This window comes from Cyanidioschyzon merolae, chromosome 2 (assembly GCF_000091205.1).
Source record: "Cyanidioschyzon merolae strain 10D DNA, chromosome 2, complete genome".
Taxonomy (NCBI): Eukaryota; Rhodophyta; class Bangiophyceae; order Cyanidiales; family Cyanidiaceae; genus Cyanidioschyzon; species Cyanidioschyzon merolae.
In genome coordinates this window covers 139,871-163,026 of record NC_010128.1, presented here as the reverse complement: position 1 = coordinate 163,026, position 23,156 = coordinate 139,871, and the positions used below count along the sequence as shown (strand labels likewise).

The window sequence follows — 23,156 nt, the reverse complement described above, 5'->3', positions numbered from 1 at the left end:
CGCTTTTGCGCGTTCTGGTTCCGAAAACATTTTTTATGTGTGCTTCAGCGCAAGATGAACCGCATTGTCGCGCATCGCGTTCTTGCGATGCAGCGTGGACACTCGGATACCTCCTCGATCGTGTACTTGCGAGACCCCTGACGCTTAGCGCATTGCATGTCTCTGAAGCTCAAAGCATTGACGCAGAGTTCCCATGAAGACTGCGTACAGTGCGCACTCGTCGCTGGCAAATCCGTATCAGCTTCAACAGAAGTTTCACGTAATAATAGCAATTTGATACATACGTGCCGATGCATACATATATGAAGCGAATGGCTTTCAATTGGCATACGCTGCATAACCGGTGCAATGTGGTGGCGAGTGGCATACGGACTGCCATAGACTATATATTTCTACCGACTGATGTGCAGACGCCTACCGGTCTTTTTTTGACAGCCCCCTACTACTGGTTTCAACTTCTCCTTGTGCAACTCTACCCCCAGAGGCTACCCCACAAAGATTTTCTCTCATCAGCTCTGCAGGTCTGTTCTCCGGCACTGCGCATCTCCTTATATTGATAGCGGCATTAAAGTCTTGGTTCACAAACTCCATTTGATTCTTTTCGTTGGTTGTACTCACGCAAGCATCAAGTCCTCTAAATCGTGCCCTCTATTCCATTTGCTCTTCCGTCAGCGCTCCGTACTTTTCTATGGATGCAGGGCTCCTCTGACACTTTTCCATCTCGACCCGCTGGAATGCACACCCCGACTCGTGGTGTGTGTATGACGTTCGGAATTCTTCCATTGGTGTCGTGGCAATACGGTATGCGCACTCCTTGTACATTCATGCGGGTGGAGCGGGTGAAAACCCTTTTCCGAATACCCAGCGTCCTGCTCGATAAGCTACTATGAACCTCTGACTCTTTTCCTCTTTGAGGGCGCTCAATTCATCGAAGAAGTTGTCGAATGCACGCTGCTTCCCACAGTGCAGCTTCATCTGTGGATAAGCCAACCGGGGCTTTGTATATTCTTTCCATAGCACCTCCCAATGAGCAGCGCGAACTTTCACGAATCCCCAAAAAGCTTGCGAGTCCGCTCCGCTGCTCGTCACCTTGCTGATCGCTTCTAGGTGCTCTTTCACTCATGCATTCCATGTCTCACTTTTTTCCTCGCATTGATTATCCCAGATTCCCGGTAGTATCTCGCTCTCTAGTAATTTAAAAGTTGCACGCCTTTCCGCCGTAAGTTGTCGTTGATATCATTTTCCCCACAACTAGATGCAGCGATGGTGATAATATTCGTGTTCCCTCAGTCGATTCCGACGACACAGTCGTTCTCATGCACCTCGTGCGTCGCAGGATCTATATCCTTCTTATATTCATGCTTCGCCGAGGACGACAACAAAGATGGAACAGGACGATCCGCCCTCAAGCGCCTATAGTGTACAGATATCGATACCCCATCGCTTTCGATCATCCCCGAGAGTACCTTTTTCTTGCTCCTGTTGAGACGTTTGAAATCGAAAAATTTCTTCCAATGAGTCTCCCGGTTTTCACCCGTGATTTCCTATTTGCTCACGTCGAACTCTCGACTGGTCTCCTTCATGACGGCATGAAGGATGCTGGAGTCGATTGTCACAAAGAGCCACTTGATCTTGAATATCGCAACAACATCGAAGCGCTTCTTCAGTAGGAAAGCCCTCCGTTTCTGCGACTCTTCATTTTTTCTCACCACCAGCTCCATCTCCGCTTTGTGTTCGGGTTCTAGGTCCAAAAACGCGAAATAGCGCAAGATGAGGGGATAAAATCTATTTTTATCTTTTTTACATCTAATACATTTTCCGCTGGATTCGCCAGCCCCAGAACCGCACGGTTCTCTTGTACAACCGAATGCATTACAGAAGCTTCATTCTTTCTCCTGCGTGATGTCTGCCCGTCGACAAATTCAATCTCCTGTTCATCGCGACAATCGTTTGTGATGCTGTCGATGATGGCCCATCTCTTTCCTCAGGAGAGAGGCCCGGGCATTGTGCAAACACGTCGCTTGTCATGAAACATTCGAGGTTCACGATCATATGGTGCTTCAGATTCGTGAGGTACTTCATCGCTCCGTATTCATAAATACGCAAGTCTCCCCTGTATAGATTACCGCTGGAGCGGTACTTGGTGTATTTGTCGTGGAGGGCATGTAATCGCTCGCTTCTCCTCGACTTTTCCCCGGCGCCAAGCAACAGGTGGCAGATGATGGTCTTGTTCGAAAATTCTTCGGGAACCTCGGCTGTTGTGCTGTTCGTCACGTCGCGATACACCTCCTTCACCAAATGCATCAGTCCTTAAAAAGTCTTAATAATACTCACGGATTAAGATTCGATGCGGTTCCTGATGGTCTCTTGCATTTTTTTCTTGAGCAGATCCTTGATATGTCTATGAAGAGAGGCCTTCACTACTATCTCGTCGCTCCGTCGTCTTTCTTGCAGCCTTTGGCGTCTGGCCCCCTTCTTCTGCTTCTCTGCCTTTTCCTGTTCCGCACTGCTCGGCACTGTTTTCCATATGTATTTTCCGCAGCAGGCGACACCGCCCCCCGCTCCCCCGGATGCCCGAATTCCATGTCCATAATTTTCCTTTTTGCTTGAAAAAGAACGCCCGTTGAACGCGTCTTCTATGACGTGCGAAATATCACTGGAATACACTCACTTGAGTGTTGAAAAACAATTAATATGAAACACATGATTTGCTACTATTTCAACGCAAATACAACTTGCCCGTCAGGTCACCAAGCCGGCGAACTGTCAGGATCGTATGCACAATCAAAGGCGAAAAGCGCGTTGTTTCTCATGCCTGCCAGATATGGAGGTGCGCGTATCGACCACGCTACATAGAGCAAAGTGCAGAGACTAATCAATAACCAGCAACGAGATAACAATTTTTTTCTTTCTTTATGGTAAACCTTAAAAACGGGAAAAGGTTTCCGTATCTTCGAAAGTTTACCTTCCTGGCGAGAGGTCCCGCGAGCCGAACGAGTCCGCCAGGCTAGTGCTTCAGGCTCTATCTAATGGTAGGTGCATTAGCGAGATCTGAGCGACTCTTCCGCAACGCAGGATACTCCGGGACTAGGAGCAGGTAGTCTGCATCTGGGTATCGCGCCGATCCTGATGGACTCCTAATACATCGCTTCGCGCTGTCGCAGGCAGTAGGTCTAGCTGCGGAGCTTGCAGGCGCCCAGAATGATAACGAAAGCCGAACTCGAGTTGGGTGCTCCATGCCTCGGGGCGACGCTCTCAGTCGTATGGCAAAGCCGATCTGTCCCCGTGACGCATCTGCACCAGCGGTATTAGCGCTATTGCGGGTGCAGCAAGGCAGGCACTTGCCACACGATAGAATATACAAAACGACCAGCAGACCCTATAGGAAGCATAAATAATGGAATTTGGAGATAGGCTGCATTATGGAAGACGCTTTGCCGATAGCCAAGATCCATCCATCCATCCCACAATCTGGAATCCATGGTCCATGGAAACATTTTGTCATCGAAAAAAATATGCACGCCAGCGCTGACGCCCGCCATGGATCGCTGTCCATCGCTGCCAAGTCGAGCGCTGGAGCAAATCCATTCGCACCTTCTAGCGCGCAATGTGCATATGTATCGTCGGGGTCTGGTGTTCCGCAGACTCTGGGGCACTTTTTTCGATCCAAAGAGCTCCACAGGATCCTATTTGGGAATGGAAGCTCAGATATCTGGAATAGATGAAGTACAACGGGCTCTGCTTGCGGAAGAGCTCATCCTCACAGACGCTGAAGACCGGGTCATCGGACGCTGTTCCAAAGCGGACGCCCATCTCGTCTCGAATAACCTACCTTTGCACAGAGCTTTCTCGGTTTTTCTCTTCGACGAAGACAACCGCTTGATTCTGCAGCAGCGAGCGGCAACAAAGGTCACGTTTCCTCTGCTGTGGGCGAACACCTGCTGCTCGCACCCTCTCTTCAACCCGGACGAGTGCAACGTCTCGGACCCGGTGCTTGGCGTGAAACGTGCTGCGTTGAGAAAGCTTCAACAAGAACTTGGCCTGACCGGTCTCCATCCTGACGACCTTTCATACTTGACACGCATCCGATATAGGGCTGTTTGTCGTACAAATACCGCTTGGGGCGAGCACGAAGTCGACTATATCCTCTTTGCACGCAAGAAAGTCGTGCTGGACGGCAGTACGGGCACTGGATTGCGCGTAGAGCCGAATGCCAACGAGGTCGCCGCAGTGAAAGCATGCACACGGGAAGATATCTACAAATTGTTACAGCACCAGGCGGACACTTTGACTCCATGGTTCCGTATGATCGCTCGGACGCTTCTCCCGGAATGGTGGCAAAACTTAGGCGCTGCTCTTGCACAGCAACGCCCTTATTTTGACCCCATCCGTATCCATGATTTGGGTACGTCATGAGGAACGGCCATGGGGGCGCTCGACCCGTTGTAGATGCTCAAGCGCGATTTCCATTCAAGTACCTGCATTATCTACCACTTTACAGGGCCACCAATGCGGCATCCATTGGCGGAGTGCCACTGGTCTCATCTTCAGTGCTCGATACTCGGATATGAGTGCTCTCCGATGGGATCAGTGAATGTGTGCCGGCATCCAGGCAAGCCATTGCCTGTAATAAGCTCACTCGCTGACCATCGAAGCTGCTCGTACAAGAGCGTGCTCCTGATTTCCACTGAATCGTGCATGGCGATCTCTGCGATGGCAGGCTTTTGCAGTTCACACTGCGACGCCGCATACGCGCAATTCTGCAGGACGCAAAACGTGCCGCAATGGTGCATGGTAGACAAAGGGACAGAGCCCTCGAAGAATCTCGAAACTCAAGGTCCAGGATGCTCTGGCCTAAAGCCGATCCATAAGCGATGTGCTGCACATCATGAGAAGTAGATTCATGGGACTATTTATGTGATAGTTAGTATTCCGTTTTCGGAGTTGCGGCGCTGGCTGACCTCTGCAGCGCCCTAAAAAGACCGCGCTCGACGCAATCTTTCATGCTTATGGGCTTCTTGTACAGAGGTTCCTCCACGTGCTTGAAACGGGGACGAATCTATTTCCTGGGTGTAGTGTTGATTAGGTAGTTTCTCCATGAGATACTTCTCTGCAAGTGCTGCAATAATGCGACGCATGAGCAAGTGCCGATCCTGCAGCAACGTCTGGGTAGTGGTATGGACGCGCTGTTGCTCGTCAAGAAGCCCGCGAAGCCGCTCTGCATCCTGTTGCAAGCGAAGCGATTCCTCCTTGGCGCGGGCGCATTCGTGGTACCACATGTCACGCTCCGCGGACAGTTTCTCAATCGTTTGTTGCAACGTCTGATATGCATCGCGGTCAGCCAACGAAGGTATTTCGGCCTCGTGAAGCCGCTCCTCAGAAGCATTCGACGTTGACGGTTGTAGTTCTGAATTACGGAGCTCAGCCTGCAAGTGCATGACGATCTGTTGCAAGTCAGCGTTCGCTTGTGATGTCTTACGCAGCAACGCCTCTTTTTCAGCGATCGTGGTTAGGACACGCTTCCCCGCGTCTGCCTCTGCCCGTGCTAGGCTCAGTTGTCGTTGCACACACGCGAGCTCCCGCTGGGCTGCATTTTTTTGCAACTCGGCCTCGTTCAGCTGCTCCTGTAAACTTTGAAGCAAGGCTTCCGACTCCTTTTGCAAGTGGTTCAGCTGCAGAAGCTGGTCCGATACAGCAGCGAACTGTCTTTCGAATCTTTGACGCATTTCCAAGTTCAAACGCCGCTCTCGCTCTAGAGCGCCTACGAGCTCGCGGGACTCTCGACGAGAACCCTCAACCGCGGCGCGAAGCAGCTGTACCTGTGCCAGCAGCTCCTCCGGATCCAGCTCCAGTGCAGGAAGCCCCTGCGTTGAGGCAGTCTCGGAAGCGTACATGCTGCCTCTTGTGAGTGTGGACTCTGCGCTCTCGTAGAGATTAGAGCGCAAGACTAACTTTGTTCTAGGCGAGTTTCGGACAAAAGTGCACGCAACTTGAGCTGCAGCACTAATGCTCACAAGCTCATAGGTCCCTAGTGCCTTACGTAGCTGCGCTGGTTCAGTTCTCTTGACCGTGCCCACGGTTAAACGTTTCCTGAATAGCGTTCACCAACAGAGTGCAGCCGGATACTTTTGTAAAGCTAGCTGGGTCATACGCTGGCGCTCCCGGCGTTGTTTTGGTCACGGTTTGCGAAAATAGATGTGAATCGAGCAACTTGCCTGCAGCCTCCACCGCATACCTGCTGGATTAGTCTCTCAACTCAGTACTGTGACTCGGCCGCTGCGAGTAATCGAATGCTTTTTCGTAATGTATAGCAGACCATCGAAGCCACTATGCACTGTACCGCATGTATCGGAGTCGAAATGACTGCATGATATATATTCTTTATTGAACAGTGCAGGGAGGACTGCCTTCCTCATTCAGGTCAATTATACCACCTTTCTCAGATGGTTAAGGAACACCGATAGAAAGTGGAAGCGCTCTGCGTCGAGAACCGATATTCTCAAAGACTGCTTGCAGTCGATGCTAGAAAACGACCCATTGATTTTTTTACTGAAAGCAAAAGTGACGATGATAGACGCCACGGGCTTCTCTCTTTCTCAACATCTTGTCCGTGTTGTCCTGAAAACACTGGGATACATTCGCAAAAAAGTCGTAGTTCAAGCTTGGCCATCTTCAAGAGAAATCGCAACGACAGCGTTCCTTGAAGTCAGCGATCGGTATGAAGCAGAGGAACGTCGGTTTGGTTTTCCAGTCGATGCGACTTCCTTCGGAGGAACCGAACGGAGCATATATGGATACCTGCGGATGTGGAGCCCGTTGTGTGTACGGTCGAGCTCGAAGAGAACGAGGATATCGTGATCTCTTCTAGCTGCAGTGGATTCATTTGGCGACCTCAGTTTCGCTCGTAGAGAAGGTGCATACAGTAGCACCCTCTTTTCCGAATCGTTGAAGGATTTTCCCTAACGTTTGGCGACGTTCTTCTATTCGAAAAGGTGGCATTTCACCATTCTCCTTGCATTCGAACTTTCGTCGAATCTATCGGGGACGAGCAGGTTTTCACTTCTTGGTACTTCCCGTTGCTCTACCCCATCGAAGGAGTGTTTCCAATTGAAAAACGTGGTGATCGCTGCACTGGGCGAATCGCTGCAGGTTTCAGCATGGTGACACCAGGGTACACTTCGTCGTTCTTCCACAAGTTCCTCTGCCTCCGGGAAGTTCCTTATCTAAGGGCATAATGAACTGCATTCATTTGAAGAAATAGAAATTCCAAGGAAGTGTATGCACATAGAAGCCGAGGATCCCGTAGGGCCGCTATCGCCGGCTGCCGGAAAAAACGAAGAATAGTTTTCTCATCAACGATCGAGCGAAGAAGAGCAAGTGACAAAACAAACTAAGAAGCGGGATGCCAGGTGAGTAAAGGTGTTTGCCCGACGAGGCGATGATGAGAGTGTATTCGCGCAGGGGGTGCGAGTCCGATGAATCCTTCCATTGCTGTGCTCAACCAGCGCAAGGAAACGCATGGAGTGCGTGAACCCAGACTCCAACGCCGACATCAACATCAGACGATCTGGGCTGCTCAAGACGAGACCTAGGGACCTGATGCGAGCAAACCTTGTGGGACAGGCTCTGGTGCTCGCAGCGTGCATGGAGAAACTGAAGCCGATAGCAGTCAGCTGGTCAAAAATAAGCCGGAGAGACGCCGATAAGTGGGTATGTTTATTTGCCTTTCATTTTCGTAGAACGTGTTTGTTTCAATGACTCCATCGCCGAGACAATGCCATATGTATTATGAAATTTCGTCGAAAGACAACTGGAACTGCATTTCCTCTGAGAGTTCGTCGACGCCGGCAAGCTCCTTTCCGGTGTGCCACAGAGTGACCGTGGAGCAATGCATACTCAGTAACATCGAATCACGGATCTCGATTACCTTCTACCAGATGACAAGATTAAATCTATCCCGATGGACATGCGCGGTGCTCCAGATTTGCTGGATGGCTGACCCACGCAATCCCAGTACCCAGCTCTTGGCGAAAACCCACTGTCCATTCGCCACGCCATTGTTACGGGTCATTGCAAATCTACAACTTGTCAGCAAAATGTTCACACTGGTTACTGAGCGATTCTCTGGAAACTTCGCCCAACTCGAAACTGCTTGACGCTCCGGAAGCCCGCCAAATTTCTGTATTCTGACAAAAACGTTCAGTTATCTGACCAGATATGCTTGGGCGCATTGTTGTTTGTGAAATCGCACCATACGAAGCCTCTCATCTTGAACTGCGTTGTCGTCTGACGTTCGCTTAGCTTACCGCAAAGCATTTCGTGTCTTCAACCCTTTTCATCCTATTCTTTTCAATGTGCTCCGGCGAGCACCAGTGCTCGTGATGTGTGTGTGTGTGTCGTCCGAATTGCTTCGATGGGAGTCGTACGGAATCGGTTCCCGTCGGCGTCGCACTCTCTTTCCAAGCGAGTAGGAGTGCGGCAGTTGCGCTCTACAGAGAGTCAAGTGCCTTAGACTACCACAAAACTTCACGACGTATTGGTCATTTCCTTCTCCACGTCATTGAACAAGTTCGCGGATGCACCTTTCTCGCCTCCGTACATGCGAAAAAATTGGTGCCTCAAGCGCGGTCTCAAGGACTCCCGCCAAAAAGCGTCTGCAGCATCCATTTGGACGCCCATGTATGCCCTAAATGAAGCGTACAGAGCACCGCGCTCAGCTCGATATGACGCGCACAGCGTCCAGATGGACCGCGACGCCATTCCGGTTGTTGGCATGCTTCCGGGCGTCCACCATACCCAATTCCCGATAATGCCAAGCCCTGGGAAAGTTGAGCAGCTTCACCTGGTTCCCATTCGGGTCTTCGCGTCTCACCTCTTGGTTCAGAGGGACGGCGTCGGCCATGGTGCTCGACAACCTGGGATCCATGGTCATAGAAAATTCTTTCTTTTCATGTACTTTGAACTGCTGAAAATGAACCTCATCTGTTGATTCATGCGCAAGTTTCACGAAGTTCATGCTCAATGATGTGTCGTCGGGTTCCCTGGTTCCTGTGTAATGCGCTCCACTTCTCCCCCGAATACGAGGAACCCCGGACGCACACAGCTAGCCCTCTTTACAAAGTCTTTCGAAAGTTTCCTGATTGCCCGCCCAGATTAGACGTAAATCACGGAAACGGCCATGCAGTACTGAAGCTCCTACGGTAATATAGTTGGCCATGATGGGATATTTGTAGTCACAACGGAAAGGCGCTCGAGGAGGCTCGGGCACTCGGATTCGGTGAAGGGATCTGTTTTGCTCTGGAGCGCTGTGTTCAGGAAAACGTCGTTGCGCCAGAGGCACGCAAGGCAGCGCTTATGCTCCAACTGTCTTTTAGTAAAGACATCGATCGGTCCGGAGGCGGTCGACATGCGATGAGCTAGCATGACTTGAGCGACTCTCGCGCCTGTAGCGGCATTCGCCCGTCCTCTCCACGAACTCAAGTTCAACAGCAACCAACTCGTCATTTGCCTCCGTCGACATGCCAAAGAATCCTTTCTATCTGTCCCTACTTTTCTGGAACAGTAACGAGAGGGTACAATTTATACAAAGCCCAAAGGCTGCGCCTCGAGAAGCGTTCGACATCATCCTGGATATGGCTTTTGAGCTTGGTTTGACAGTTTTTTTGAATCCTTCACTGTAAAAGTTTTGATGGACCAGGTGGCGCAGCGACGCATCATCGAGGTCCAAGGGAGCTTGCTTCCAAACCTCTGATCGAACGGTCATACCGCCATGTGTCCTCTGTCCCGAGTAGCATTCGCGGTATCACGCGACGGGTAGATCCAACGATTCCAGGCTGAGGTGGACAGTTGCCAGCCCGTTGCATGGAACACGCACAAACAGTTTCTTGACATGGTACGTCAAAGCGGAAACAGCGAGACGAAATATGCTCGAACATGAAGCTGCATTTTCTATGAAAGCGTCCTGTATGTTACTCTTTGGATGATTCTGACCGTTGATGTGTTTCAGTGTGAGGATTCGACAATGGTTACAGGCTGATCTTCCCACTTCGTTAATTTCTCCTTCCTTTTCTTTTCGTGCTCTATTCTGGAAGATCTTTCTTTTCGCTACGTGATGGGTTCTTTTTCCCTGTTGCTTGGCGGAGTGCATGGATGTGTTCACGATGTTCTTTATCTGGTTTGCATCTCGGGATTTAGACGGAATGGATGGACGGCGGTAAAGGAGCTCTCTTTTTCCAGTGCACATATGAATTTACTCACCCTCCAGTGCCTTTTCGTCACTTTCGTTGCGAGCATGTCTACTGACTGTAGCGCGTCTTCCCGTTTGCACCGGAGCACAAGCAGAGGAGGAACGACCCAGTTTCGTTCTCGTAAAGGTAGACAACGTTATATCGATAAATCTTGTCCTGGTCACTAGCTGCTTGTATTTTGATGCTTGGGCATCAAAATGGCATATGGCATCAGAAAAGACGCGGGATCATTTCAACCAGAGAGAATAGGCTGTTACAAGGAGCAGCTCAACGCCAGTCTACATTGGGTACTCCTCCACAGCATTTGCGTTGCTGGAAAGCGGCGTTGTCTGGCACCAGGAGAGAAGAATTCCGGAGAGAGAAGCCATGAAACTCGCTTCGATGAGGGATGAGCTGTTGAAAGGTCCTGTCTGTGTGTCGATTACTGGCGGACCACGCGATGACACCGCAGCCGGAGCTGATGTTGTCGGCATGCTCGCCTGTAAACTCCTTGGGAAGAGCAATCTGCGCCATTTTGAAAAGTAGTATACAGGCCTACCGTCTCGGCCGAATGAAGTCTCATCAAGCGCGATGACCATCACTCCATGCTGTCACCAACGTTCGCATTTCAGTACGGAATCGATCGTGCGTTATTCAACGCGCGCCGCTTTCGCCTGGAAGAGTGCCTTTGTGCATCCGAGTCTCATCGTCAACGTTTACATTCATGACATGAAAACTTCATATACTGTGGTGTCCTCGGACGCATTTCTCCGAGAAGGCATGAAATGGATCGGATTCTCGAGTGAACAGTCGCGTACAAAGCGGTTGATAAGTTCCATGTTGATTGAACGGACTTCAGGATAGAAACTACTTGAAGGACAGCTCATCCCCAGCCGCTCCTAGAATAGCCAGGTTGGATGAGGAACGCTCTTTCTTTGAAAGCTATCAGTGATTTCAATGAAGCTCTAGACGGCCTTTCTCCAATCTATATGCTGTGTTCCTTTTGTTGAATACATGGGAGATATACAAACATGTACGAAAAGGGTGTGCTACTACTTGCACTCGAGAATTCACCGCTCTAATTATAACCCTTCTCGCTGAAAATGCGGCAGAGAAAGGGTTCACTTTCCGGTCACCAGGCACGTGCCCCGGGACTCCTCTAACGACCTTTGCACCAGGCCTACACGAGAGCAGTACGGGGAATTCAGGCGCTTCAACGCGCACGCGCAGCCACATGCGCCCTGCACGCCCGCAGCACGCAATCCGCGGCTTGCTTCCAGATTGTGCGCAATTCTAGCATCGGTTTAGGCTCGGGCTAGTGCTCCTGAGCGTGCAAACGAGCGGAAATGCTTCGTAGAGACGAGGCGGTGTCAGCTCGTGGGGCGCCAGCGTTTGCCTTTGCGTCTCGTCACTTGCTACAGACGGGTCACACTGTTCGTGTTAGTACGTGCGCTGCTCGCGTTGGTCCTCGGTACCTCGGGCGTCAGCGGTTTGCGTGTCGCCTTGGGAAACTGCGAGCCAGTGGACCGTTCCCAGATGGCCCTGAAAACCCGATTTCGCCCGATGACCAACCGGACGGTTCAGACAGCGCACTTTTAGAGTCACTGAGGCGGCGCGTTCGGGACCTATACGGCAGCGAAGAGGCACCCGTCGCGGGGCGTGTGCCGCCGACCAAGGACAGTGCTCTGGAGGCACCGTTGCGACGTGAACGCGGTGGTCGGACTGTTCGTACCTACGTGAGGGCGCAGCAAGAGCGCTCGCAGGCGCTGTTCGTTGTGGGGTCCATTTTCTTCCTCTCGATTTTGTCGGGAGTTCTGTTCGTTTTCATATACGGGGCGGGTGCGGTTCATGGCGGGGGTCACAGTGTTCAGCATAAACCACCAATTTACGGAACTGACTCCTACGTGAACCCATACGAGCTATTGGAAAGTAGCTCGTCTTTCGATCAGTAGACGTTGCTCGGCTAGTTGGCATGGGCGTGCGCAGTGAAAAAAAACACGACGGACAAGTTCTGTTGGCGAGGGTTTTGGCACTGGACTCGACTCTGCGCCACCGTGATGATGCACGCGGTTATGCAGCGGAGCCGAGCGAAATGACTCCCAGGTTGCTCAGTGCAACGCCTGGGCATCTGCAGGGTTCAGTTGCATCCATGAGGTGAATTTTTCAAGTGCGCAGCTTCCATGATTTGGTGCCGCTTTCACCGGAACCCACTGCGCATGTAAGCCTTGAAGCGAATCTCGAGGTCCCGCACAAGCGCTGCCCCAGTCGTCGATGATGACGCCTCGCTTGCCCTCAATCAGAGATTGCAACTTTCGGTGCTGCACGCAGCGTTATCGCGGCTCTGCGCAACCCGTATCATCATGCCTGAACCAGGGTGTTTTAACGCCAGTATGTAGCAGCAAATTGTAAATTCGACGCGCAGGACGCCACAGCGTTGCTCGGGATTCATCATGCATTGGCGAATGCTGTTCCGTGGATCATTACCCTAGTTTTACGTGGCGCTGTTGATCTAGTACTGCGCCGAACTCACGCAAGACATGAATCCAATGCGTCCAGTGCGTGCCACCTTGTGCGTACACAACATAGGGTTCACGAAGTGGCCCATCTGCGCTAAGCTCCAACGTACTTCCTTCCATAAAGGTGCCGTCGGCGAAAATCACCTGATCTTCATAACCTGGTGTCGCACCGGCTGTAGGCTGGACATATGCACTTACAGCGGACCATTTCTGCACCGCTCGAGCAAAGGCAACAATCAGCTCGGGCGCGCCGAGTCGAACGGCCTGAATGATATCTGTGCGATGGGCTGCTTCTCCTCCGAATTGAGGCGGCATGGGCGATACCTCAAACCCGAGCTCAAGAAGCGTAGTAGCGACTAACATTGCCCCTTTGAGCGCCTCTCCTACCATCTGAGGCGCCAAAAATAAGCCCTGATAGTTGACTCGATTAAGGTTGTAGGTGGCGCCCCCGTGGACGCCCGGTGCTGCGAGGCGGTTAGCTGCGGCAGCGACCAGCGCTGCACGCCCCACTACGTAACCGCCGCCGAGCGCAAGGGTCCCGCCAGGGTTCTTGATCAGCGATCCTGCCATAAGGTCAATGTCGTCGCTAAGATTCGTAGGTTCGAACTCCTCAACAAACTCGCCATAGCAATTATCGACGAAAACAATCATGTCTGGCCGGTGGCTCTTGATGATTCGAGCAGCACGAACGATATCCTTGACGGAAATCGACGGTCGCCAGGCGTATCCGCGGGAGCGTTGGATCAAGCACAGGCGGGTTTTCGGTGAGAAGCAGGTTCCTTGGGCGAGCGCATCCCAATCGAGGATGTTCCCGTGGGATGCACTGAGCTCCAGCTCTCGGTATTCGATTCCGAAATCGCGAAGGGAGCCTCCAGCCCCATTGGCACTGGGTCGCAGGCCAACGACCTCTTCGAGGGTATCGTAGGGTTTCCCGCTTATCGAAAGCATCTCATCTCCGGGGCGCAGGACCCCGAACAGACACGAGGCTATTGCATGCGTCCCGGAGAAGAACTGTGCGCGCACCAGTGCCGCCTCTGTACCGAAGAGGTCCGCATAGATGGCATCCAGAGTGTCTCGACCTATGTCGCCGTGTCCGTATCCGTTGATGCTCGCAAAATGGTGTGTACCAAGGCGATGTGCACGGAATGTCTGCAGTATCCGTCCTAGATGGTAGGCGGTTCGGCGATCAACTTGTGCAAAGTGCGGATAAAGCTCTGCGACTTTGGACTCGATGAGAGCGTCCACTATTTTGTATTGAACAGCAGGTTGCTCTGACTTGGGCACCGTCGAACGAATCTCGAGGCGCTGTGTCTTTTGCGCTGTGTTTCCGAAGCGTCGCTTCGTTCTTACAGAGCAAAGTCGCCGCGTCCTATTCTCCGAGTTTCTTTGCAGACGCAGCGGTGACATCGGGGCCACGAAGCACTGGTATGCCAGGACGGCATGTTGTGACGGATGCTGTGCAGTTTGCAGCGTCGCTTCGGCAGCAGCGTTGCTTCGCCCGCGAGCTACGGACACCTCGTGTTTGGACGCGCCCTTCTTCCGCGTCTCAAGAACCCTTGCTTCCAAACTCATTGATTGCAGCATTTACGTTCAAGCCTGATCAGAATATCGAATAAAAACTGATATCGGCTCAGGGTCGCACGAGTTCATGAACAGGTGAAAGACTTCAGTCATTGCATAAGCAGGCAGAGAGTGGGAAATGTCGCCGACGCCATGCCTCGTCAGCGTTGCGGACGCTGCCGATGCCGCCTTTCTTCACCTATGCATGGAGAACAGAGACGCCTGCCCGAGCCGCTGCAGTCCATCTGAGATATTGTGGCTCGGACAGTTAAGTCGTATAGGGCGTCGGCAAATACTGTGCGACTCGCACTGCAATGTCGAGACTCTCACGGGCACTCCAAGCTCGACACACACGGCTCCGAGGCGGCGACCTGGACGTCGAAAGCATCAGGTCCAGCACTTGACAACTCGTGACAGGGCTGGCCAAACGCAGGCATCGCCAAAGCGCTAGTATTTCTAGGTTGCAGTTCGTGGCGATGCTGGAAGGCGCTGCTTCATGGGGGCAACACTCCATGCGATTTTGTGTGCGTTCGGCATCCGACATTGTTGCTGCATGTGGGTCAGATTCAAGTGGAACACTGAACTGTCCGCTCCACTCGTGCTTATCGAGACTTTCCAAATATTTAGTAACTGGACGGCTCGGAAATTCGGAAACTAACAAAGAAAGCTTCTGGATGCTTGTTTCATTACAGGATTCTAGGTCATATTTATGGAGTGATACGTTCGACGCTTTGCAGGCAGGTTTCGTTACCTCACCGGATTCAGGGTAACTGGCGATGCCATCGCATATACAATCGTAACCTACCCGATATCGTAATTTCATTCATGCGTGCAAGCCTCAACTATTCTCCGTTCTTTATGTAGCGCATCCTAAGAGGACGCTGACTTCAAATTATGGATGTTACTGATTCAGGACAATTCGTAGGCGCAGTGTTTCGCACCGCTCGATTGACGATGGAAAAACGCGTTGTCGTACCTCGACGACTTGTTCACAAGCTCATGCCGGAATTCTGCTGAACCTGTAACGTCAAATGATGGATCCCGTTTCGCAGACAAATCCTCCTTTATCTGCGGCCATCCACGAAACGGCATTGAAAAGCAGCAAGATATTTTTCCCGAGAGATATGCTCCCAGAGGCTCCCGTCACTTGTGTTTGCATGCAGACCAGTCTTGGATACGGAATTCTGTTATCGCGTCGATCGCTTCCAGAGGAGCATGTGTTGACGCTTTGCATGAAAATAGAGTTTACGATATGAAATTTCTCGACTTGTTCTGCACCCTGAGTCTTCTTTCCAGCACATTTTCTTCATAAGCAAGATTGCGTCCCACAAATCCTGTATCTAATGGAACAGCTTCCGCCTGCTTGTCCAGCAATGAGGGTACGCGCAAACAGCATTTCAGAGAAGAAGCTCGTGATTCTAGGGTATGGCACCGGGCGCGGAAACAGTGCATGGCATCGGGGAGAGCCTTCTGTACTCGTCAAGAGCTTGTACTGAGCGATGATGCAGGCTATGAAGAGCAACAGAACAGCCCTCGGAGGACGCGGTTTCCTGGAAACATCCGATCACCTGACCACAACCATATGTCACCGGTCGGAAGGGAGCACGTTCGCTGTAGACAAAGAAGATGGAAATCGCAAGCGATGCGTTGACCGCGATATTTGCCTGCGCATCAAATGCGTCGACATCAACCGGACGCAATGAAATCGAGACTTTTACGCTGACATCACCATGCTTCGCTTGCTAGCAAAGGAGCTTGGAGCAAAATGGAGTAACCAACTTATTCAAGGACTGTGATCCGAGAGAGGAAAAGTAAACAGTCACAGATAAATTTCGCGACGGTTGGTGTTGGTTACAGTGGAAAGCGATCCAAACTTTAGTGCTTAGACTCGTATTTGTTACGGGTACCAGATCCGTTTTGGTCTGAAATGAATTTCGAGCCCCGAGAATCGATCGCACGGACACCATGAGCTTCACGCGGCAGCGCGGAGGGCCATGCGAGTGGACGTTTCCCTCCGTAATTTTGATGCAGTTTCACGTTTTCATTAAGGTAGGGAAGCAAGTTTGCGGCACTTTGCCCTATCAGCAACTTTGAGGACCGAACACGGCACATTCATCCACAGAAGCTCCTTGCCCAGAGTTCATGCCGTCGAGCAAGCCAGCCTTTATGTTTGCAAATGAAACTTCTTTGAAAAGTTTACAAGTGCCTGTGCTAGATGCGCTGAGCTTTCAGCAGACTCCAAATCTAGACGTCGTACTGCAGCACTGCACCGAAAGTGCTCTCTCGGGGTCCAGATTTCCCAAAAAAAGCAGTGCGTGGCTTCGGAACCCATTCATACAGCTCGCGTGTATCGTGGTGCGTTCTGGAACCTGCCCTGCGATGGTCTGGTAGCGAACAAAAGATCAAACGTGCAGCATGCTCCATCCACGACGCAACGCCTATACTGCGCAGTGCTCGACGCGTCCTGTTCGTCTTACGATGGCCTGGTGCATTCAGGCTCCTTGGTGTGTATCGGGAACGTCAGCCGTTTTCCGACGAGCTCTGCGGGCCTGTGCTCCACTGCGGGTCGTTATGGGAGTCCGCATGTCGGCCTCGCCGACAAGCAAGCGAGCCTCTTGTACAGTGGGTGTTACTCGATGGCTCGACTCAGTGTTCGTTGAGCTTGTGAGAGACGCGGGAGATTTTTTCCTGCGCTCCCTTGCTACAGTGTGTGTATTCGCTTCCACCTTTCGCCCAGCAGTCGATCGGTTCGTGCGACGCTTCGAAAGATCTGCGAGTACCTTGGCCGGTGGCGCAGCCCTGCCGTGATTCGCCACTGCTTGCAGCACGTGCCTGCTCCACAGCATCGGGATGAGCACAAATGGTGCATACGCGAGCAACCATGGCGTCCCGTCCTTGTCCAGAAGGTTCCGCTTCAGGCCATAGATATTTTCGGCGGCCAGGAGCAACACAGAGTAGACGCAAACTGTCGAAAAGATAAATGTGAGCGGCACCATCCACGGCGGGTATGAGTTGCGGACCAGGGACCGTAGTGCGAGCGCACTGTAGCCAGGAATGATCGCAACCTCTACAAGTGTCATAGCTTTGAACCACACAGGGGCTTGGCCCATGAGCGGGTCGTGGGTGCTCGTCCACCAGTGGAGTGTGCTGCGCAGCGCACCGAGCGCGTGCGGCGGCCACTGCCCGGGCAGCAGCACTGAAAGGTCTATCAGCATCGTTACCGCAGGGAACGCGGCAAAAAACCCCAAGTAAACAGGGGACATCATACAGAGATGATCAATGCGCACAGATGCCTGCTTGTCTGGGTTTTCGCTAGCGCTACCGCACCGCAGGCACCAGATGCGTCCCTGCTAACGGGCTTACTCGGAACTGGGAACGGCTGCAAAGCCCCCTGCGAGACCTGTCAGTGATGACCCTGCCGGCACTTACACCCACGGTTATAAACTTTTCAAAACAACTGTTTTCCACCCCAGGGCGCCCCAACTGCAAGTTTCCTCGACCCGAGTTTATGAACACACGTCCTGGAGGCAGCAGCGAACGCTCTGCCGCTGCGAACGCATCGCAACCGACGCGGTCTGCAGGCGGCGGGTGTCGAAGTCCGCACCCGTCGACTGCGTCTCGATTTGAATTTCCTGAGGAGACGCGTTGCCACAGCGATCGGCTGCTGGGCGCACCTGCCTCATCGATGCGGCCGCCTGAAAAAGCTGGGCCTTCTCCATGTGCCTAGTCCGCGCATATCCGCTACAGGCGTCGTCGTGGACGCACACGGAAGGCACTCGGTACCCGGAGGATCATATGAACGAACCATGATCCAGAACGGCAAAATGGATGGTGATGGCTCATGACTCTGAAGCGAATGAGGCTGCATGGTGAACACTTTCCCGGATGCCGATAATCATTGCGCTTTTGGGGATCCCACGGTTCCTCTAAACGCTCATACGAACTCACGATCAGAAAAAAAGCAAAAGAATGGAACGGTATGCGGTTCGATGGCCCGAACATTGTGTGGTACACTTTTGTCCCTTCTGGTGAAGAGGCAGCCTGGCTAGGGCAGGCGCGAACGCCATACAGCAACACATCACATGCCGTGTGCAGTACCCAACGGAGGTGCTGGTCATGGGAGCGAGGTGATTTCCTCTCATAGGATTGGCTCAAAACAGAAGCCCGCAGCAACGCGTGTGGTGACTGCTCGGGGGTTTGTATCCAGATAAGGATGTCGCTGCTCCGTCAAAAGCGGCAAGACAGTGGGAGCAACGAGAGAACCTTTGCTGTTTTCTCGGCATTGCTCACGACAAGTTCCCAGACCTTCGTCCGTATTCTCCGGTATACCATCGAGCTCGGAGAAGCATTTTCCTCCTGGTCGAGGCTCCGAGAAAGCGACGGATCTCTGCAGTCAGTGCATGCAGAATCGCGCATAGCTTCGAGTTGACGCGTTGGGGAAGCTGGCAACGCCGTCCTTTCGCCCGACGACTTGCGCTATGACGTATTGGGTGCCACCTTGGGAGTCCGCACCGATTCCCGCTCACAGCAGGTCGCTGGCTCGATCAAGCCATTGTTTCGTAGTGGAGAACAGCGCGGGGTTTGCTTGAACGCGAAAGAGTCGTTGAACGATCTGGGAGTTGTCTCCTAGTTGGGGACGGCATTCGCCTATGAGGAGGAGTTGTTTTGGATGTATGCATCCTGCAGCATCCCCTATTGCTGCAGGCTACCGTGAATGCTTGCCCCCAACGCAATGCACACGTTGCTGTCCTCCCCATGACCTGATTCTGATCAGATACCGGCCTGGCGCTGGACGGATGTAGAAGCATCCGGGTAGAAACAGTGGAGCCTAGCCTGATATTTCGGCGAGGTTGCCACTCTGGGTGAGTCCGGTCTGGAATCATGGATCGTGCACCATGAGAACATCGCGCAGCGTGCACTTTTCGTGGACACTTTTGTGCGCTGGCGCACTCTCTGCGACATCGCTTTTCCTGTGGCGTGCCTCCAGTTTGAATGCGCTCACATACATAAAGAAGTATATTTCCCGAAAAAAGCGTGCACGTCATTACCCATAAGATCAGATGTTTCGTTGGCTTTTGAGCAGGCAGCACCTCGGGGTCGAAGAAATCAGTAACGCATGCCGTATAGATACCCCCGTCACACTGAATGATCGGTTGATCGATGAACGATCGCTTTGGGTTCAAGTAGGTTTGTAGGTCTTGTCGCTTATTTCTCCATACTCGCGTCTAGAGCTGTCTATGCTGCAAGCATTCACTTTACACATCGAGATCGTCTCCGTCAGGGGTCCGCAGCGAGACGCAAGCGCCTGGCGAGCACTGGTTCGCATTCTCGGTATTTTGCAAGAACAGCGCTCGCACCACGCAGAAGAATCTAATGCGTCAAAACAACAAGGACTTCAACGAGCGAAACTTGGCGTCGTTCAATCCATCCCGCCCGAGGGCAGCTCAGTCCTCAGAGTGGCGACTTGCAATCACACACTGCGCTCGTTCAATAGGACGACTCGGATTACGAGCACACCCGCATGCTCCGAGTGCATCTCGTGTTTGGGCTCTATTTTCTGCGCAGATACTGCAAGTGGCGACCTACAGCCAACAGGCGCATGCGCGGCAGCGTTACAATCATCCGAACAGGTTTGAATGCTTTGCAATTGCTACAGATAAACTCGATGTTTCGTCCTTGAAAACGAGTATTCCCGGCTTGGCAATGAACGCGCCTCAGAGAGGCACGATTCGCGAACTCGACAGGTACCTGAACCAGTGTCTGCACCACCCCGTTCCCATATTCCCCAAATTTGACGAGCAACCACTATTCTCGCAGAAGCCTATAATGATGCTCCCAACTATTGGGCAGCTCCGGTCCCGGGATATGCTTGATCCGCGTCCCGGTAACGCTTTGTGTTGCCGGGCGCACAATTCCCCAAGAATCGGTACGCTATATGGCATATTCTCTTGCGAAAGCTCCGGAGCCACTCCTTTGGTTGCAGAATGCGGCATTTGCCACCAATCGGTTCGCAAAATGGTAAATTCACCCGTTGGAGCCCTCTTCTGCAGATGCAATGCCCGACGACAGCCTCATGTCTGAAACACGCCCGCGATTTGGCCGGGACTAGTGATGTCCTGAACAACTGCTCCGATGACTGCGACTGTTGTCCTTAGTTCTCCTGTTTTTGCATCTACAAGAAATTGTGTAGCCTCGCCAGTGGCCGCCGCCTGAAGCGTGCCTCTCCACTGAAGGCCATCGACTGTGCTACAGAGCGCCACGGGCACATTGGGCGACAGCTGGTCGAGGAGCCTTGCAGCCACAGCACTTAAATTCCTGCCGACCATGAGGAGCACAAGCGTGTCCGCAGCGCAAGCGGCTGCTTCATATGGAATCTCTGAAGCGTCATGGCCGCTGAGCAACAACACACTGCGTCCGTGTTGCCGTTCCGTGAGAAAAATCCCCGCTGCGATCGGTGCCGCCGTACACGACGACACACCGGGAACCACCACGTAAGGGATCTGGGACTCGCGTAATGCGGCGACTTCCTCGTGCAAACGGCCAAAGAGACTGGGATCACCGCACTTCAGGCGTAGCACACTTCGGTTCAGGTTCTTGGCTTGATGCACCATCAACTCATTGATTTCGCGCTGCTTGTACCTTTGCTTGCCGACACAAAGCGTTAGCGATGGCGGATTGTTACGATTCAAGCGATTCCAAAGTTCTTCGCTTATCAAGCCCTGGGCGAGATCATCGTATAGAACCACGTCGGCTGTGCGTAGCAGGCTGCACGCCCGTAGCGTGAGCAGCTCGTAGGCGCCGGGGCCGGCCCCCACGAGATAGACCGTGCCCGGGACGGCGTATTCCGGTGCTGGCGGCACAGCTGAAGCGACTGGAACAAAGATGGGGCGCTGCTTACCTGACTTGGTCGCAAACTCTGCTAGTCGATTGTCGGGCCACTGTCCGTGTGGTCCGCGGCGAGCCTGAGTCGTCCTAGTTCGTCGTACACGAGACTGGAGCAGCTTCCGAGTCGTCTTTCCAGGTTGACCACAGCACTGCACTGGCCTCTTTTCGAAAGTGCTAGGCAAGGCAAAGCCACTGCCGAGGTAGCTCTGGAAACAAAGCTCAAGTCCCAGTTTTCCGCCATAAAGGCGCGTCATCAGTTCTGCACCGTATCAAGTTACTTTGGGACACAGGATCGAGCGCTCCGTTGGTGCCATTGCGATTTTTCACGAACCGTTTTTAGAGCCTTTCACCTCCATTGCGTTCCACAGTCAAGTGCATGTCATCAAATGCTTTTTCTCCGTTTATAGCAGACGCATTCAAACTGCGTTTATTTTCAGAGTACAATATCTAAGGGAAAGGTACGGACGTGAAAGTTGGGAATCCTGGAGGTCCATCACCGCCAGCTTCTGGAAGATAAACAAAAACATGCTCTTCTCACGGACGATCATGCGAGGAAGAGCAGCTGACGAAGCAGTAGAAGAAGCAGGTGGCGGGACTATGGTGACGCAGAGGGCACGTGTTCTATCAATCCATGCATTGAGGCGTTCAACCGGCTGCAGCGGACGCATGGAGTTCATGAATTGTGACTTCAACGCCGCCATCAGGCTCAGATGATATGCGGTGCTGGAGACGAGACCCGATGAGCTTACGCGATCCAATCTTATGGGGCAGCCTCTGAAGCTCGAAGTGAGTCAGGAGAAGCTGAAACAGAAAGCAGGCCGCCGGTTGAAGAAGATTCGAAGGCCTCTGTGAGTGAATATATATTTTCCCTCCATGCTCGTAAAGCGTTCTTGTTTCACTGACATAGATGTGTGCAGGCCTCGACTATTCTGCCTTCCGTACATGTATCATGCCCAAATCAGAGATTCTTCAAGATTAAGATCTTTGTAGTTCAAGGCAACTGGAGCGCACAGCAATGCGCACAGCTGGATTGACGAGTGATCGTGCACCGCGTTGTCTTTCGAAGACTTGTTCACAAGCTCATGCTGAGAGTTCCCAGGACTTGTCGCGTCAAATAATAGATTTCATTCCGAAGACAGATTTCCCTATCTTTGTGAACATCGACAAGACTGGATTCCACAGTACCGCGATCCTTCTCATAATATAAGGTACTGCGGGCTCTCGTCCTTTCGGTTCGCATCGAAACGATTCTTGGACTTTGGCATGAGTCATCGCGCGGACCGCATCCAGCGGAGAGTGCGGTATCGCTTTACGAGTGCGGCATGTACACGGATCGCGATTTCTCGACATAGACTCCAGCCTCGATTTTTCTTCTGATGCTTTATTTCGTCATAGATTTGTCGCCTTCCACAGATCCTCCATGGAATGGAACAGCGCGCGCTTGCACGTGCAACATACGGAGTACTCTCCGAGCGTATCGAGCAGAACAAGCCTGGTAGCATACGGTACTGCATCGGGCGCGGAAACCGAGGACGGCATCGATGCAGAGCTTTCTGTACCCGTCAAGGGCGTGCATCGAGCGATAAAGGAGGCGTTCACGCACCATAGTGCAGCGTTCGGAGGGCGCAGATCCATAGGTGCTTGAGAGTACCTGACCGCTGTCAGGTGTCAGTGTTGAGACGACGGCACCGAGGATGCATACAAATAAGATGAAAATAGCAGGCAGAGCATAGGTCGCAACTTACGCCTGTGCATCTAATGCGTCGACAACAACCGCATGCCACAATGCCGGGACATTATCGCTACCATCGGCACCCGTGGACTGCGCATAGCAGAGCTGAAGGGAAACGAACGACCTGCTTCTGTAAAGCTGGAGATCACAGCTCATTCCAGAAAAAAAAAACAGTTACAGACATATCCCTCAAACGGCGATGACAATACCAATAAGAAGAAACTCAAACATGATGAT

At 52.3% G+C, this 23,156-nt stretch overlaps 6 protein-coding genes across 6 annotated transcripts, besides 3 other annotated features; 2 read left to right on the top strand and 4 right to left on the bottom strand.

Annotated features, from left to right (window-relative positions):
- Nucleotides 1-488: 488 nt before the first annotated feature.
- Nucleotides 489-3,208: a sequence feature (repetitive element).
- A 407-nt stretch (nucleotides 3,209-3,615) lies between these two features.
- CYME_CMB062C (isopentenyl-diphosphate delta isomerase) lies at nucleotides 3,616-4,416 on the top strand (the record flags this gene model as incomplete). Its single annotated transcript, XM_005535108.1, has 1 exon — nucleotides 3,616-4,416. One exon carries the CDS (start codon nucleotides 3,616-3,618, stop codon nucleotides 4,414-4,416), a length of 801 nt encoding a protein of 266 aa, XP_005535165.1.
- A 557-nt stretch (nucleotides 4,417-4,973) lies between these two features.
- CYME_CMB061C (hypothetical protein) lies at nucleotides 4,974-5,894 on the bottom strand (the record flags this gene model as incomplete). Its single annotated transcript, XM_005535107.1, has 1 exon — nucleotides 4,974-5,894. The coding sequence occupies one exon, from the start codon at nucleotides 5,892-5,894 to the stop codon at nucleotides 4,974-4,976; it is 921 nt and encodes a 306-aa protein (XP_005535164.1).
- Nucleotides 5,895-11,572: 5,678 nt separating this feature from the next.
- On the top strand, nucleotides 11,573-12,178 carry CYME_CMB060C (hypothetical protein; the record flags this gene model as incomplete). The annotated part of the gene is made up of 1 exon (XM_005535106.1): nucleotides 11,573-12,178. The coding sequence occupies one exon, from the start codon at nucleotides 11,573-11,575 to the stop codon at nucleotides 12,176-12,178; it is 606 nt and encodes a 201-aa protein (XP_005535163.1).
- A 528-nt stretch (nucleotides 12,179-12,706) lies between these two features.
- Nucleotides 12,707-14,326, bottom strand: CYME_CMB059C (aluminum resistance protein; the record flags this gene model as incomplete). Its single annotated transcript, XM_005535105.1, has 1 exon — nucleotides 12,707-14,326. One exon carries the CDS (start codon nucleotides 14,324-14,326, stop codon nucleotides 12,707-12,709), a length of 1,620 nt encoding a protein of 539 aa, XP_005535162.1.
- Nucleotides 13,931-15,562: a sequence feature (possible transcribed region).
- Nucleotides 15,563-16,794: 1,232 nt separating this feature from the next.
- CYME_CMB057C (hypothetical protein) lies at nucleotides 16,795-17,568 on the bottom strand (the record flags this gene model as incomplete). Its single annotated transcript, XM_005535104.1, has 1 exon — nucleotides 16,795-17,568. The coding sequence occupies one exon, from the start codon at nucleotides 17,566-17,568 to the stop codon at nucleotides 16,795-16,797; it is 774 nt and encodes a 257-aa protein (XP_005535161.1).
- Nucleotides 17,569-18,398: 830 nt separating this feature from the next.
- Nucleotides 18,399-19,319: a sequence feature (possible transcribed region).
- Nucleotides 19,320-20,373: 1,054 nt separating this feature from the next.
- CYME_CMB055C (similar to uroporphyrin-III C-methyltransferase) lies at nucleotides 20,374-21,441 on the bottom strand (the record flags this gene model as incomplete). The annotated part of the gene is made up of 1 exon (XM_005535103.1): nucleotides 20,374-21,441. The coding sequence occupies one exon, from the start codon at nucleotides 21,439-21,441 to the stop codon at nucleotides 20,374-20,376; it is 1,068 nt and encodes a 355-aa protein (XP_005535160.1).
- Nucleotides 21,442-23,156: the final 1,715 nt, after the last annotated feature.